The 16,117-nt window shown below is 41.9% G+C and overlaps 1 protein-coding gene across 2 annotated transcripts in view; it reads left to right on the top strand.

Moving 5' to 3' along the window:
• Positions 1-3,827: 3,827 nt before the first annotated feature.
• KCNN2 (potassium calcium-activated channel subfamily N member 2) overlaps positions 3,828-16,117 on the top strand; it is a 137,424-nt gene continuing 125,134 nt past the window's right edge. Inside the window, exons 1-2 of one of the 2 annotated variants that reach the window (XM_008014169.3) lie at positions 3,828-5,236; positions 5,871-5,966. In XM_008014169.3, the coding sequence (XP_008012360.2) occupies positions 3,950-5,236; positions 5,871-5,966 (1,383 nt within the window). In that variant the 5' untranslated portion in view covers positions 3,828-3,949. The remainder of the gene's footprint in view (positions 5,237-5,870; positions 5,967-16,117) is intronic. The other variant, XM_008014168.3, reaches the window with a different exon arrangement.

The raw sequence follows: 16,117 nt of genomic DNA, 5'->3' as shown, positions 1-16,117 counted from the left end.
TAATTATCAGAAAAACATTTACTTTGTAGGTCAAAATTTTCCTTCAGACCACATAATGTGGGAAACAGATGCCAGGGACCCCTGGTCTGATTGCCTTTGGAAATATGCCAAAAACACCCAAAGTCAAGAGAACCCTGCTTTTTAAGGTACAACAAAAAGACATAGCATAGACAGTCCTATAAAGAAGAGAATTATAAACAATGGCCTAATATAAATTTGAGTAAAATAAGGGATTGGAGTACAAACAACATGAAGTTTTTTCCCAAGCTCTTGTGGTCTGAAAAAAGACATTCTTCTAAGAAAATGTGTGTGTTTGTGGGATGGGTGTTTGTGTGTGTGTGTTCACAAGCTTGAAATTCAACAAATATGGGAAAGCAATTGTTGTAAGCCATAAGAAAAAAATAGGCAATTTTTATTAAAAAGTGATGCTGGAAATAGATTTAATTGATTAGATTTCAAATACATTTTGTGGATGAGTATGACCTCTGGTGTTAATCTAGGGAAATTCTCTCACTTATATGCCTTAATGGAACAAAAAAGCAAATTTAATTTTCTGAAAGCTTATCACTGGAAGTCATGGCCCTTGATCTGCGTCTTTTTATACCCCCAATGTTTCTTCATTTCCTTCCTCTCTTCTCTCTATAGTCACAAGTATAAATAAGTATCTCCTATGTGCAAAGGACTATCCATGTGGAAGAATATTGCCTTTGTTGCTTCATTTAACTTTACATGTTACATGTATCTCTACAATCCTGTATAGGAAAAAAAAAAGAAAAAATTATGTCATATACATTTTAAATGTCTACATATAAACATAAAATTTGTTGACTTTATTAAAAGAGAAATGATGAAAATAAGAACTTCTTAAATGTGCCTGTTATAACCTAATAGTGTAAAATGTCTTAAACAATGAAGTTATGATTCAGACTAAAAATGAAACACAAAATTATCTTGTGTTTTTTCATCATAGTAATACAGGTCTATCACACTCTCAATATACAGATATTTATTAGCAAGATGGCTTTTCGAGTGTGTGTAATCAGTTGATTTCTTAACAGAAAGCCGATAAATGTCTAATTGATTTGCTGTCTGTCCAATCACAGTGAGTTTTACATTATTAAATTATTTTATGAGCTTTTTCAAAAAAGTGGCTAGCCGGAAGTACTATTAGTCTGAGTTTTGGTGTTCCGACAGTCCCTCATGTTGTGGATCAAATTTCCACTGTCTTCTGAATTTGGTGCATTCTGTCCTCCTGTGTACCCCCTTGGAGAGAAATGAGAACTCCATGCAACCTTGTAATAAATCTCAGTAGGCAATTTCTGAGATGATTATTTCTACATGATTTCTACATGATTAATGGCACTGCAACTAATCCCATGCTAAAGCATAGAGAGATACATGGCAAAAGATATATTTTTGCCTATTATTTTGTTTTTGGAGCCTCTGTTGAAGCACTGAATTTGCTATTTGACAAAGTCAGTTTGACACAAGGGATGCAGCCATTATTTTTCTTATGACAGTTCAGAAACTGTAGAACTTTGTATCTAATTTAATGCTGGCAACAACAATTGTGGTATTTCGGGGGTGGAGGCTATGTAATCTTTTTTCTAAATTTATGCATCGCTAATAAAAATATTTATTAATTTATCATAATGTTCCTTTGAAGTATTTAGATTTCTAAGGATGAATCAAACATTTTCACTCAATTGCTACTCGTAGCAACTGGAAAGCTATATAATTTGTTGAAAAGGGTCCTAATACATGTTTGATGGATTTTCTGCATGAGTTGAATTTCTTTTTCAGACCAGAAGGTTAGTAACTTTTCATAGGGAAACTTCTATTTTAATTCAAATTACTTCTCAGAATTGTTTTTAATAGTTATGCTTTCCACACAATTCATGCAGTATCTACTCAGCTGCCTCGAAGACTCAATTAGCTTCGTGATCCTAAACAAGTTTTACTGAATTGTCATTTTGAAGATACAGAACAAAAATAACAATAGGTGATAAAAACAAAATGCTGTCTCTGATTGTTAGCCACTAAATTATATTCTTGACGAAGACCATTGAGAAATTCAAGTCCGGACAGTATTCATTATCTCAAGTCCAGGGCGATGGGACTAACAGCAGCTCTGCGCCCCCCACCCCTTTTTTTCTGCTGAATGTTTATTTGCACGTACAAAAAAATTAAAATTGTTTAACATGTGTCCAAAGAATATCATAAAATGAATTATTCACTCCGTGACACTGAAAGCACACGCACGCACACTCTTACAAGCAGATACACCAGGTAAGCAACTTTAGGGCAGCTGCCGAGTAGAATATCAAGACATCGGATCCAGCTGAGAATTCCAATTACCTAATGACCTAATAAGGGTGATCCGCTTTCACTCTAATTTCTAGGTCTAATTCGTTGTAATAGTCTCTATCATAAAAATCAGGCTTTAAAATAATTTAAAATGGAAACAAATATTCAACGGGCCAATTTCTTTCATCTTCTTTAGGGGGAGACGGGAATTTGAATTCACAAAGAAATGCCAATGTAAAGACTTAAGATGGAGCAGAAACAAAGAACCTTCAAAAGGATCACCATGGTGTTGCTGCATCTCCTAGAAGAACACAGCGCAGGGAGTTTGTGAGACACCAAGTGCAATTTGTGTTAGTTTATTAGGGAGTAAATAAAAAATGATACCGAACTCCAACAAAACTCCAGCACTGTCCGTGGGCAGCGATTATTCAGCCCAAGCTATCATTCTTAATAATTTCTCTGCCAGGCTGCGACTACCGGGGTGAATCAGCCCGTCCCAGGCCCCTTTCCCACCCGCCGCTGCAGTTAGGACTTGGCAAAGATGCTCGATGTTTGCGTTATTTGTGACCGGTCTTTGCTTTGTGTCTGCGCTGCAGGTGAGGAGGAGGAAGAGGAGCAGAAGAGGAGCTGGAGGCCGGCGGTGACTGAGCAGCCCCCACACCTTTGAGCGAGCCGCCTGCTTCTCCACCGCCTGGAAAGCCCTCGGACCTCCGGATTCGGGCTGCCGGAGGGCCTGAGCGCCAGAGCCCAGCACCCGGCGGCCGGGGGCGCCAGCCCCTCATGTTCCGGAGAAGGCGCAAATGTGAGCTGGCTGTAGCGGGGAAAGCCCTCCGCCCCCGCCAGGGGGACCCGGGAAACCCTGCCGGCTCTGCTGGCTGACTGCGGGGATCCCCTCCTCCGGCCCCGCCCCCACCCTCCCCCAGCCCGGGTGCCGAGGCTGTTAACCCTACCCGCGCCGCAGCGCACTCGGGCTAGAGCGCCGCGCACCCAATCCAGACTCCAGAGCCCGCCGGCGGGGAAAGATCCGGGCGCGGGGTCGGCTGTGATCCCGCAGCGGCCAAGGCAGGGCTCAGGCCCCGGGATTCTCCCCACACGCTACCGCACTGGCGTAGCCGGCCGCCAAACTTTTTCTTCCCAAAGCCAGTGCCCCCGCAGTTACTTGGCGGGCAGCCGGCAGCCCACTCTCGGCGGGATGATCTGGGAGAAGCGGGCGTGGGACGAGGGGGCTGCTGTTTTGCAGCCCTACGAGGCATGCAGGCGGAGAAGTGGTCGGGGTTCCACACCGTCCCTGCCCCTGCCCCCTGGCCAGGATGGCCCGACGTGCTGCAGTGGCTGGCGCAGGTGATCCGGGCAGCGCATCCGGCACTAGTCAGGGGGGCAGCGGCATGGGAGGGAGGGGCGCCTTTCTCTTTTCTCCTCCTCCTGCAGCCCAGCTGCACTGCGTGGGGGCTCGCCATCTCCGGCAGGGCTGAGGGGCGCAGGCAAACAGCAGGTGGAATCCCTGCCCTGGAGCGCCCTGGCTCTGGACTGCACCCCCCAGGGTTTCTGTCCTGCAGATTCCCATCCCCATCTTTCTCTGCCACACACGCTTCCCTAAGCCGCGCGCGCCGCAAACTCAGTCTCGGTCCCCGCAGGTGATGTCATGCCCATTGTTTTGGTGCGCCCAACCAATCGGACTCGCCGCCTGGATTCTACCGGAGCCGGCATGGGCCCTTCCTCGCACCAGCAGCAGGAGTCCCCGCTCCCGACCATAACGCATTGCGCAGGGTGCACCACCGCTTGGTCTCCCTGCAGCTTTAACAGCCCTGACATGGAAACCCCATTGCAGTTCCAGCGCGGCTTCTTCCCAGAGCAGCCGCCGCCGCCGCCGCGCTCCTCACACCTGCATTGCCAGCAGCAGCAACAGAGCCAGGACAAGCCGTGCCCGCCCTTCGCGCCCCTCCCGCACCCTCACCACCACCCGCACCTCGCGCACCAGCAGCCGGCCAGCGGCGGCAGCAGCCCATGCCTCCGGTGCAACAGCTGCTCCTCCTCCGGTGCCCCGGCGGCGGGGGCGGGGGATAACCTGTCCCTGCTGCTCCGCACCTCCTCTCCCGGCGGCGCCTTCCGGACCCGCACCTCCTCGCCGCTGTCGGGCTCGTCGTGCTGCTGCTGCTGCTGCTCGTCGCGCCGGGGCAGCCAGCTCAATGTGAGCGAGCTGACGCCGTCCAGCCATGCCAGTGCGCTCCGGCAGCAGTACGCGCAGCAGCCCGCGTCCGCCTCCCAGTACCACCAGTGCCACAGCCTGCAGCCCGCCGCCAGCCCCACGGGCAGCCTTGGCAGCCTGGGCTCCGGGCCCCCGCTCTCGCACCACCACCACCACCCGCACCCGGCGCACCACCAGCACCACCAGCCCCAGGCGCGCCGCGAGAGCAACCCCTTCACCGAAATAGCCATGAGCAGCTGCAGGTACAACGGGGGCGTCATGCGGCCGCTCAGCAACTTGAGCGCGTCCCGCCGGAACCTGCACGAGATGGACTCAGAGGCGCAGCCCCTGCAGCCCCCTGCGTCTGTCGGAGGAGGTGGCGGCGCGTCCTCCCCGTCTGCAGCCGCTGCTGCCGCCGCCGCCGCTGCCGCCGCTTCGTCCTCAGCCCCCGAGATCGTGGTGTCTAAGCCCGAGCACAACAACTCCAACAACCTGGCGCTCTATGGAACCGGCGGCGGAGGCAGCACCGGAGGAGGCGGCGGCGGTGGCGGGAGCGGCCACGGCAGCAGCAGTGGCACCAAGTCCAGCAAAAAGAAAAACCAGAACATCGGCTACAAGCTGGGCCACCGGCGCGCCCTGTTCGAAAAGCGCAAGCGGCTCAGCGACTACGCGCTCATCTTCGGCATGTTCGGCATCGTGGTCATGGTCATCGAGACCGAGCTGTCGTGGGGCGCCTACGACAAGGTACCGGCTTGAACCCTTGCCCACGCTACTGGAGTCGGGCACTGGGTGGTTGGGATGGGCACTGGCGGGGACCTTCTGCCTGCGGGTCCCAGCCACCCCAGAACTATCAAGGGAGACAGCCAGGACAGCGGGCGCGTCTAGGACGCGCATCCCTAGTCAGCTAAACAACTCAGAGATGAACCCTTTCCGCGTGCAGCCAAAGTTCTCGAGGCAGTTAAGAGTGCCCAGCGCATTCGCGCACCTTTAGTAAGTGGTTCTGGGAGTCGGTGGAAACCATCTGTGTTCATCCCCTGGTGAATTATGTTTAGGAGGGCCCTTTCAACCCGCTCTCTTGAACTCAGGAGTAAGTTCCTCTCTGGTTTTGCTAGCCTGGAGCAGCAGCGCTTCGTTCCTCTGTGGCGTGGACCCGGCAGCCCAGCCACGCGTCTTTCCAGTCTTTCCAGGTCTACTCTCATCTCTTTTGGTTTTGAGGCTGAATGATCTGACAGATCACAGAGCCAAGACAGGTGCACCCCTCTCCCCTTATCTTCCTTCTGTGAGTTCAGGTCCACCTACGGGGGACTGACTGACTCTGGGGGCCTGGAAGGTGGTTAAAAGTGCTTCTTTCTTAAAAGTGCTTCTGTCTGTGTTGCAGGCGTCGCTGTATTCCTTAGCTCTGAAATGCCTTATCAGTCTCTCCACGATCATCCTGCTCGGTCTGATCATCGTGTACCACGCCAGGGAAATACAGGTAACTTAGGTCCTGCTGTTTATGAATGACCCAAAGCCCTGCAGTCAGCCTAGAGAAACGCGAGGCAGCAGAGGCTTTTTCCAAGCCGTCATGTCCTTGCTTGAGGTTACAGAAGACACACGCTGTATTGTTGTGTTAGCACCTGACCTGTGCTTTCAGGAAGTGGAAAACAACACAAGGCAGGGTAGCATATAAGCATGCACCATTTTCGGAGATGTATTTGTTGGACTCAAGATTTTTACTTCCCCTCAATAGGTGGATCCTTTTCTCCAGATCAGTCACATTTTGTTCCTTAAGGCCAGTTATGCTCTAGTTTTAATCTAGAATGAACTTTTGTTCTTGTCTGAGATACCTCTTCCTAGTGGGTGCGTCATTATGGGAGATTGTATCTATATAATCTTCTATAATTTAGCATAGAGAAGAAAATTGAGTGATGAGTTGCTGACTAATTTATTAAATGAGATATGGGAAAAGATCTAACCATTTCCTAAATCCCCCACCATTAAAAAAAACTGTTGTAAGTTTAGAATGCAAATTGTGTATATCCAATCATTAAGTATTTTTTAAAATGTAATTTAACAGTTAAGGCCACTGTCCTTGTGAGTTTTTTTTTTTTCCCCCTAATATTTATTTTGTTTAAATGCAGCCAGGAGCTCTATATTTGGCTGTTAGTATCCATATCAGAATGCTCTATCAAACTTATGGGTCATCTTGTCAGTTGTTAGCCTACAAAGGAATATTAAGGCTTTTAAATTAAATTAAGTATAGAGTTTTTGAAAATTAGATTGGGATTTTTTTCAGCTTAGAATTTGCACTGTGTGGGAGGCGTGGTGGCTCAGGCCTGTGGTCCTGGTGCGTGAGAATTTGCACTATGTATTTTCTGATTTTTTTTTCTTTTTGAGCAGTTGTTAGACATTTGGTGGTACTATGAGACCCTTAATTTAGGCCATCTTCCTTTAGACTGCCTCAGTTTTAAGCTGCCTTTCAATTTAAAACCTTATATAGGATTCGCCATTGAAGTCATTTAGTATTAATTTAAATTGAATTAATTTTAAATTAGTAACTAGCAAACACAAAGTAAATATGGGAGAAATCATTTTTAATGATTGCCCAGACAAAATAATGATGCACATTACTCCAAGTGCGGAGGGAGAAATTACTTCGCCTTGCCTTTATATTTGTAAAACTTTGAAAAATGTGTTTTTGAAGGGATGAGGTTGGAGAATGATAATTAGAAAGAGTGAGACTACTCGGGAAATAAATAACAAAACTGCACTGCCAAAATGAGATGAACACATTTAAATTTTTTAAAGTTTTAACAGTTTACATAGATTCATCTTTAATTCAATACTTGGGATGGTGGGCTTTTGAGATTCTTTTTGAAGATTTTAAAGAGATACTAAAATATAACTTAAACATTAGAAATTTGTCTTTTCATTTTGACTTGAAGAGTAGACAATTAGAGCTGGAAGGAACAAAATAGGTTTAATGGTCCTTTGACTCAGTTTACAGATAAGGAATCTGAAATCAGCAGAGGTAGCTTGCCGGGCCACACAGCTAGACAGTGCACAGTGAGAACCAGCCCTGTCCTAGCTTCCAGGCCATAATGCTTCCCTCTGCGATCTGCTGCTACATGCCAAAAACCCTGAAACATGGATATTTCTTTTTCTGCAGTTTCCCTCTAAATCCAAAAGTTAGGTATATAAATTCACTTAAACTTAAAAGATTATTCCAAAACGTTCTTACATATTTTTAAAAATCAAGTTAACTTGAAAAATGTTTTGCTTAGTGATTCTGAAATGAGAGACCTTGCTGGGTTTTATTAAATATCACCTTTGTGTTATTGCCTGTTCCTTGTGAAAATCACACAGCTAAACAAACATTCATGGGGGAGGACATTTGCTGGTATTAACATCAAGAACAAAGTGTCTTGAAAACACTGACTCTTTAAGAATCACTGGGAGATTTTTTGAAGTAATTCATAGGAGTCTAAGAAGAGCTACGAAATGTTAACTATTTATTTAAAGAAATTGATATCATATTAGAACGCTTGAAATTTACGGAAGTTAATAAAAAAGCATCATATTTTTATAGATTAATGCTTGAAAGCATTCCACTCATTGAGTAATTTTGAGGATGATTTCAGTTATGCATGTGCACATGTATTTTGATTAGGGTATGTATTGCATGGGTGAGAAAAATGACATGGAATGACCCTCCACGGCAAATATGCACAGTGAACTTCCTTACTGTTGGGCAACATAAACGTTATAGAATGTTATATGTTTTAAAATTGGGTTTATTTTATATGATATGTGGCTTCTATTAAACTCACTACACTTAAGATAATTTCAAAATAGATGCTTGGGTCATATCATTTAATTATTTTGGATGTAGATTTTCTACTCGGTATATTATGTAGAGGGATTTCTCCTTTAAGCTGAAACTCCAAATTCTTATATGAGATACTTTTATTTAAAAAATAAAATAAAATGGAGAAGGGTCAAATAAATGTGAAGACCCTGAAATAGAAGTCAAGAACCAGAAAAAAGTAGAGATGTTCTAATTCGTCCAGAGAAGAGCGTCAACAGGGCTGTCAAATACCTTACTCTGAAACGCAATGAAACCAACTGCCCAGGCTTATGTATATGCGTGGAAAATGATGAATTACGCCTCCCTCCTTGTTTATTTATTGATGTCACTGCTGTGCGTGTATTTTTTTCATAAAAAGTTTTAAGCTAATGAGCACTTCCCAACTCATGCTAAATGATTCCAAATATATCAATTAACTTTGAGTTAAGAAACTAAATGCAAGGTTATGCTGCCATTCATCGCATGTCCTTGGATGTAGCATATAATCTAAAAGAACAGTTTTGCTTTTTCTTTTTAGCATATCAGTATGATAATCAGATAGTTAAAGCTAGCCAGTGTAGATTTCTGGTGCATGATATGATTTCTCACTGCATTCAGGAAAAGTAAGTGTTATAACTGACTTTCTGGCTCTATGTCCTCTGGAATTGCTTAATGAAGCAAGAGGAGGCCCTGACATTTTCATGGAGAACCTTGGAAAGCAAGTCTGTGTGACCTTTTATAAAATGTTTATACACACTCTGGCAAAATAAGATGGTTCAGGTGAGTCATGGACGGAAGTGCTTGAATTAAAACAGTATGATGGGGAGGCTTTGTAAGATACCAGCTCAGTAAATTTCAGCTTTGGTGTCATTTTTCAGTACCACAGACAGCTCAGTGCACCGGGCAACAATTTTGTTCATTTTACTAATTACTTTTATACCTCCCTACCAAAAATGAAATCACATTTTTGGTCGTAATACTTATAAAATATCAGATTTAGTAGTAGTAGTTTTTAGCTAAGGAGATACTAGACTTTTTCAGGTGATAATGAACTTGTTTTCTCTATCAGTAAAGCTAAAAAATAAATGAATGAACGCATAAAGAAATTGTAATAAATGCCTATGTATCATGACCTTCTGACAAAAGAAAACATAATAGGGATTATTTTTATACAGTTTGGAAAGGTCCCTTGATATTAAGTAAGTAGCCTCCCTACCTCAAGTCTCAAGGTCAAATTATAGGTAAAACAGAAACATGCTTTTCAGTGACTTTTTTTTTCCCCCACCCCGCAGCGGGGTTGGGGATATGTCTCTGACAGAATAAGTACAAAACGAAGTTCAACTATTCTTTGAGATCTTCAACATCAGAAATTTTCAGTGTAGCTTCCATGTCATCTTTTCAGCTTTAGTATACTATTATTTTTCTTATAGAGGTAATTTTAGATGAAAGAGTTGTTTAGTATTTTGAGGTAGGCAAACATAAGATTCTAAGCGGGGACAGAAAACCCACTGGACTAGTGCCTGATCTGTCTGGATCTCATGGGTCTTGGAAGAATGGCAGATGATATACTTTGAATTGGAAAACATTTTCATTTGTTTTTGTAATATACAGCTGACTTTTGAACAACATGGGTGAACTGTGTGGATCCACTTATACACAGATTTTTTTTCAGTAAATATAGTGGGCCCTCCATATCCGTGGGTTCTGTATCAGCAAAAGTACAGTATTCACTGGCTGTAAAACCGTCATACAGAGGGTTGACTTTTCATTTATGTGGGTTGCAAAGTGCTGAAAGACTTAAGTATACCGGATTTTGGTGTCTGTGGGGTTCCTAGAACTAATCCCCGGTGGTTACCAAGGGACAACTGTAATTATATAATAAATAGCGTAGGGAAAGCAGTGATTTTATTTGTTATGTTTTATGATGGAATAATGCTTTTCATCATCTTTCAAGTTAGCTTTTCAGAGATGGACTCTATAGCTCTATAATCGGAAGAACAGAAATGAAAATTTCTCTTCATTCATGCACCAAGGCCACAGAAAAGAGGAAACAGTGAGTGAAGGTGGGGGTCTCACCTGGACTGGTTGGGGGAGAGGTGGTCCCTGTCTACTAGTAGGCTCTGTGGTTTGCTATATGAAGGCTCAAGTCTGAAGAAGAAGGAAAGAATGTTCCCTTTTCTACTTCTACAGAGAGCAAACAGGTGTTTGCAGACCATGCAGGAAATACTGCATATAGTTACTATTTTTATTAATGAAATAACCAATACACATAATAAAAGTAATTCAAACAGTACAGCAGAGTTTGGAATAAAAAGTGAAAGTCATATTCTCTCAGTCATGTTTCTCAGAGGTAACCACTTTTAAGTTATATATGTATATGCCTTCAGAACTTCAATACAGAATATTTAGGTATACACTCATAGCTTGCTTATATTCTGTAGTGTATCTTGGAGGTTTATCCTCAGCAGCAGTGGGGACCTATTTCTTTTTTTTTTTAGCAGGTACATAAGATCCTATTCTATGGAGGTACTGTGGTTTACTATCTGAGAGCTGATAGGCAATTTGGAGTTTTCTAAGTTTTTGCTGTTACAAGTAATATTGCAGTGAACATCCTTATATATTTATTTTAATCTATTTAGAGTATGTACATATGGTAAATTTTCAGCAGTGAGACTGCTGAATCAAAGGGAGTTTGCATTTTAAATGGAAAGGTATGGCCCGCTAGTCCTCTAGAAAGGCCGTCAGAGTTTATGTCTCTGCTTTCTCACACATTATTCCTCCACAGCATTGTCAACACTGGATGCTATAAAAAGATTTATTAAAGAAATCTAGAAAGTTTACCATTTTCTTGCAAAACATTTTTTGGTGACAGATTGTTTAAGGACAAAGCTCAAGGTCTCAGGCTTCTTTGCATCTATTTTGTAGTATCTAGCAGTGCGTTATCTAATCTGCTGGCAAATGGAGTTATCAGAAGCAAATGTTTGTCAAAGTTTTATTATTTCAGTTAAAAAAAATTGCATCCTGGCTAACACGGTGAAACCCTGTCTCCACTAAAAATGCCAAAAAAATCAGCCGGGCATGATGGTGGCATGCACCTGTAATCCCAGCTACTCAGGAGGCTGAGGCAGAGAATGGCTTGAACCTGGGAGGCGGAGCTTGCAGTGAGCCAAGATTGTGCCACTGCACTCCAGCCTGGGTGACAGAGCAAGACTCTGTCTCAAAATAAATAAATAAAATAAAATAAGAGGAGGTTGTTGAAGATGAAGGAAGCTAAAGAAGTAGAAGAAATTATCTTGGATTGGTCTTAAGTTTTCTGCTATGGTAGTTTCATGTGCCTATGAGGTAGATAAAAATTATAGCAACAGGTTGAAGGTAAGACTCCAAAAGATAGTGAGGTAGAAAACTTGCCTGAATTCCTTGTTGAGTGGTTTTCAGCTCAGTGACTGATGTCTATATTGCCAGCAACCTCTACATCAGAAGTAATGAGATGCTCAGTCCCTTTGACTTTGTGTATACACTGTAGTAACGAAATCACTCAGGACTAATTTTCTCTGCCTGCCTGTGTAAAGATCTCTGCATTATTAATGGGTGTAACACTAAATAAAGCGATCCTGATGTGTTTACAGAGCAGCATCACAAATGAATGAAGAGTGGAACTTTAGGTTTACCACAAATGGGTTTTCTAGAGCATCCAACCTGTTTCTGGGCCATGTTTTGTACAGTTCAGAGATAAAGGCACTGTGGACTGTCATCATCCCAAACCACACTTGGCAGGGAGCACCATGGCAGCCTGCACTGATTTAACTTCAGAGAAGTTATATTCAGTTAGGATAGGAAGTGGTTTTGTGGGGTTGTTTTAGAGAGAGTTTCTACTCATTAAGAAATAATGTAATATTTGCTACTTTGGGAGTATATTTTCAACCTGAAAGTCCTTAAGAATTCTATTTATAAAACTAGAAAACACACAGAGGGATCTTAATTATTATTGAACCCAGTATCCCACCCAGCACGAGAATGTCCTTTATGTCATTTTTAATAAAAGTGAGTCACCAGTTCCTGCTTAAACTCTTTTCCCGAGATTGTCAGTTCATACACATACAAGGCTGTTTCATTCTTAGCTCTTATTTTTAGTAAGATTTTATGTTCAAGTGAAGTCTCATTTTTATTTATTCCGTAATCAACATTTTAAAAGTTTTCGAGGTCTGCAAATGCAATGAGGAATAAGACAGGAGGGGCCCTTTCCTCTTGGAGCTGATATTCCAAGGAGGAGGGGTTAAAGAGAAACAAAAATCAATAATAAACAAAATTTTTGGAAGTTGTGATAAATTCCCTAGAGGAGAGACCAAGAGATGAGATAGAAAGTTGGGAGACAAGGGTTGCATACATCAGACAGGACCATCAAGGGAGGACTGTCTGAGGAAGTGACATTTAAACTGAGACATAAAGGGAAAGGAGTAGCCAGTATTGCCAGAGTCTGGGAACTACCTGTGTGAAGGTCTCATGACCAGGAATTTACTGTGCTTAAGCAAATGAGAGCAAACCAGCATAGCGTAGCCCAAGCAGGAGCAGAATGGTACCAAATAGAGTAGGAGGGGAGAAAGGGACCTGGTTTTCAAGGATCTTGAGGCAATGGTAAGGATTTATGGATTTTTTTCTTTTTCCCCGACCTGCAGGAGGGAAGTCGGTTAAGAGTTTAAAGCAGGCAAGGCTCATGATCCAGCTTAATGTTTAAGCAGGCCTTATTTTGATGCTGTCAGAGTTGGCCTGGATACTATTAGGAAGTTGTTGGCAAGCTGTTTCATAGAGAGAGATGATGCTCACCTGGCTTAATAGCATTCTTGCTTGTAGCAGCCATAAAGATGAGAAGTGGGCTGATTGGAGGCCTGTGTTAGAGGTAGAACAGACTTAACCATTGGACAGAATGTGGCAGGTAAGGGCAAGGGTCAATACAAAGATGATTGATGGGGTTCTGGCTGGAGCAGCTGAATGTATTGTGCTGAGAAGGGAAGACTCAAATTGAGGAGTAGGGTGTAGAATCAGGAATTTCTTTTGGCATAATATATTTGAAATTCTGCTGATTGTATATGAGAGTCTGGAGTGCAGAGGAAGTCTGTACCGGATATTTAAATTTGGGAGTTATCAGCACAGAGACTATTTAAACCCACAGGAATTGATGAAATCACTGAGAGAGAATAGAAAAATGAGAAGGTTGAGAGTAGATCATTCTCTGACATCTAGAGGTTGAGTAAAGTAAGAACTAGAAAGAGGAGACAAGAATGAATTGTCCCTGAGGTGAACGAGTCTAAGAGATAGGAGTGTTTTAAGGAGGGAATAGCACTCTATATTGAATGCTACCAAGGTCTGTTAATATGGGGTAGAGAAGTGCTTTTTGGATTTGGAAAATTGAAGGTCATTGCTGACCTTGATGAGCCATGTCTGTGGAGTGGTAGAGACAGAAATAGACTGTAAGTTCTAGCATAAAAGAATAAGTTGATTTCCCTTTTCACAGGATCACAGAGCAAACATTTTAACATTAGATCCATTTAAATGCCCTCCTAGTTAAATAGTCCCAATTTCTTTGAATATTCCTTCTCAGACATTGAATGTACCTGATCACAACCTTCTGGATTTACTTAGTTATGTTGAATTTCCTCTTCAAATGAGAAGGTCAGAAATATACCCAACACTTTCAGATAGGATCTTCCAGTGGGGTTAACTCTCTTCATCAAAAATGCTATATTATACTGACTCTTATTAGTCTAAAATGGTCATTGCTTCACAGAAATTTGCCCAGTGGCACTTGTAAAATTGTTATTGAGCTAAATGCTCAGCTTTACGTTTACTAACCCTTTTAAATAGTACCTTGATTTCAGACCAACATGTCAGCCTGTCAGAGCTAATGTTTATTTGAAAATCCTGTGTATGGATGATCTATAGAATTGGAAGACTCCAGAGTTTAAACTGGTGCTAGATTCTGTTCCAGAAACGTGGTCAATATTGGTGGCTCTTACTTGGTTTGGATACCTGTCATTGACGTATTTGACTCTTCTTTCCTACTTTTGTGCTAGCTATGAGTCTGAAAAGTGAACCTTTGGACAAGACAAGGTCAGAGTTTAGAAGTAGGCCCTTTGTGTTGTTGTGAGCCGTCTGCTCATCCATGATGCTTGAACTCTGTGAACTCTGTTAGCCACCTCACATTTCTCTAGTTTGTTTACAAGAATTGTATGAGGACTGTCTGATCCCTTGTTAAAATCCACATTTTCTGTGTATACTGCAGTGTCAGGATCTTTCAGTCTATTAGTGATATCCAAGAAGGAAGTAAGACTGATTTGCTTGTAATTTTAGTGTATAATATAGGCTTCATGACCTAATCCCTTTACTCTTAAAAATTTTATTTTTTCCCTTCAGATTATAAAATTAATAACTATTCCTGTTAGGAAATTTGTGAAACATAAGAAAATATGAAAAGTAATATAAATTAGTCTAATCTTACCACCCAGTGATGACTATTATTTATGATATTGTGTATTTATATAAAGTATATGGACATGCTATTTGATATGTTGCTGTATAAGGAAATTTTATATTCTCTTCATATAACTTTTTATTGTTTTTTCCTCATGTTTAAACATTCTTAATATTGTAGGTGCAAGTTTTCTTTCATTATGTAGATGTTATCAATTTATTTTCCCTATTTTGGACACTTAAAAATTAGAAATAACATATTTTAAACATTTTTATAACAAATACCCTTGCAGATTAACTTTTGTGAGCATCTCTGGTGATTTCCTAAGGATAAACTGCCAAGAGAGAAATTACTGAATTAAAGGGTATTATTTAAGACAACTGATAGCTTGTAAAATTATTCTCCCAAAAGTTTTTATCAGTCCTTTTATTTTTAAAGTGCTTTCAAACCACTTTATGAAATGTGGTTTATTGAACTAATGTAGCGATTTCTGCAGTAGCTAGGCTCAAGAGTGCCAGGTAGCATTGAGTACCGTGATGTGTAAATCTGGCAATTTGCTTCCCTGTGGTCTCCTATACTTTTCTAATTCTCCATGATCTTGGTTTTGAAATATTGGCTAAAAAGGCTTCTAAAAGGGTATCCCTTTTGAATAGTTAAAAACAATTATATAGAAACAATGGGAAAGTAATATTGGAAGATAACTTTGTCTCCAAATATTCCCAATTGTTTTCATTATGGGAAGCTTTAAAAACCATGATTTCTGACAATTTTTCTCTCTAAACTTTCCTGCTGAGCAGAGCAATAGGACTCTCCTTTGTGTTGATTGTTTTTACAACACAGTCTTGTGGCTTTGTGCATTCATTCTCAGCTCTGCCACTAATCAGCTGTGTGACCATGGACAAGTTACTTAATCTCTCTGAACTTCAATTTCCTTCTCTGTAAAATGGGGAATACAGAGTACCTCTCTCATGGGGTTGTTATGAAGATTAAGTTTTATATATATAAAACTTAGAACACTGCCTGGCATGTGGTAAGGGCTATTTACATGTCAACAGTTGGTTATTGTTCACTATTTTGGAGTTTGTTGGGGTGGAAGGGGTGGAATTGGAGCCCAGCTTCTCTGGGCTTTAGAAAACAGTGATTTTTTTTTTTTTCCATACGAAACTTATGAGAGAGAACAGGAAAAAAAAAAGGGGGCCATTCAAGCAGTGTTTATTAGTTTATTAACACTTAATCTAGGGTGTGTGTGTGCAAGCACGTGCGTATTTTTAAATGAAAGCTTTTGCTGTCTATTAAGGACAGCCATTTGTTTTTTTAAACAGATTTGGTTCTG

Source organism: Chlorocebus sabaeus, chromosome 23 (genome assembly GCF_047675955.1).
Source record: "Chlorocebus sabaeus isolate Y175 chromosome 23, mChlSab1.0.hap1, whole genome shotgun sequence".
Lineage (NCBI taxonomy): Eukaryota > Metazoa > Chordata > Mammalia > Primates > Cercopithecidae > Chlorocebus > Chlorocebus sabaeus.
The sequence above is the reverse complement of the archived record's forward strand: the minus strand, read 5'-3'. Positions and strand labels throughout refer to the sequence as shown.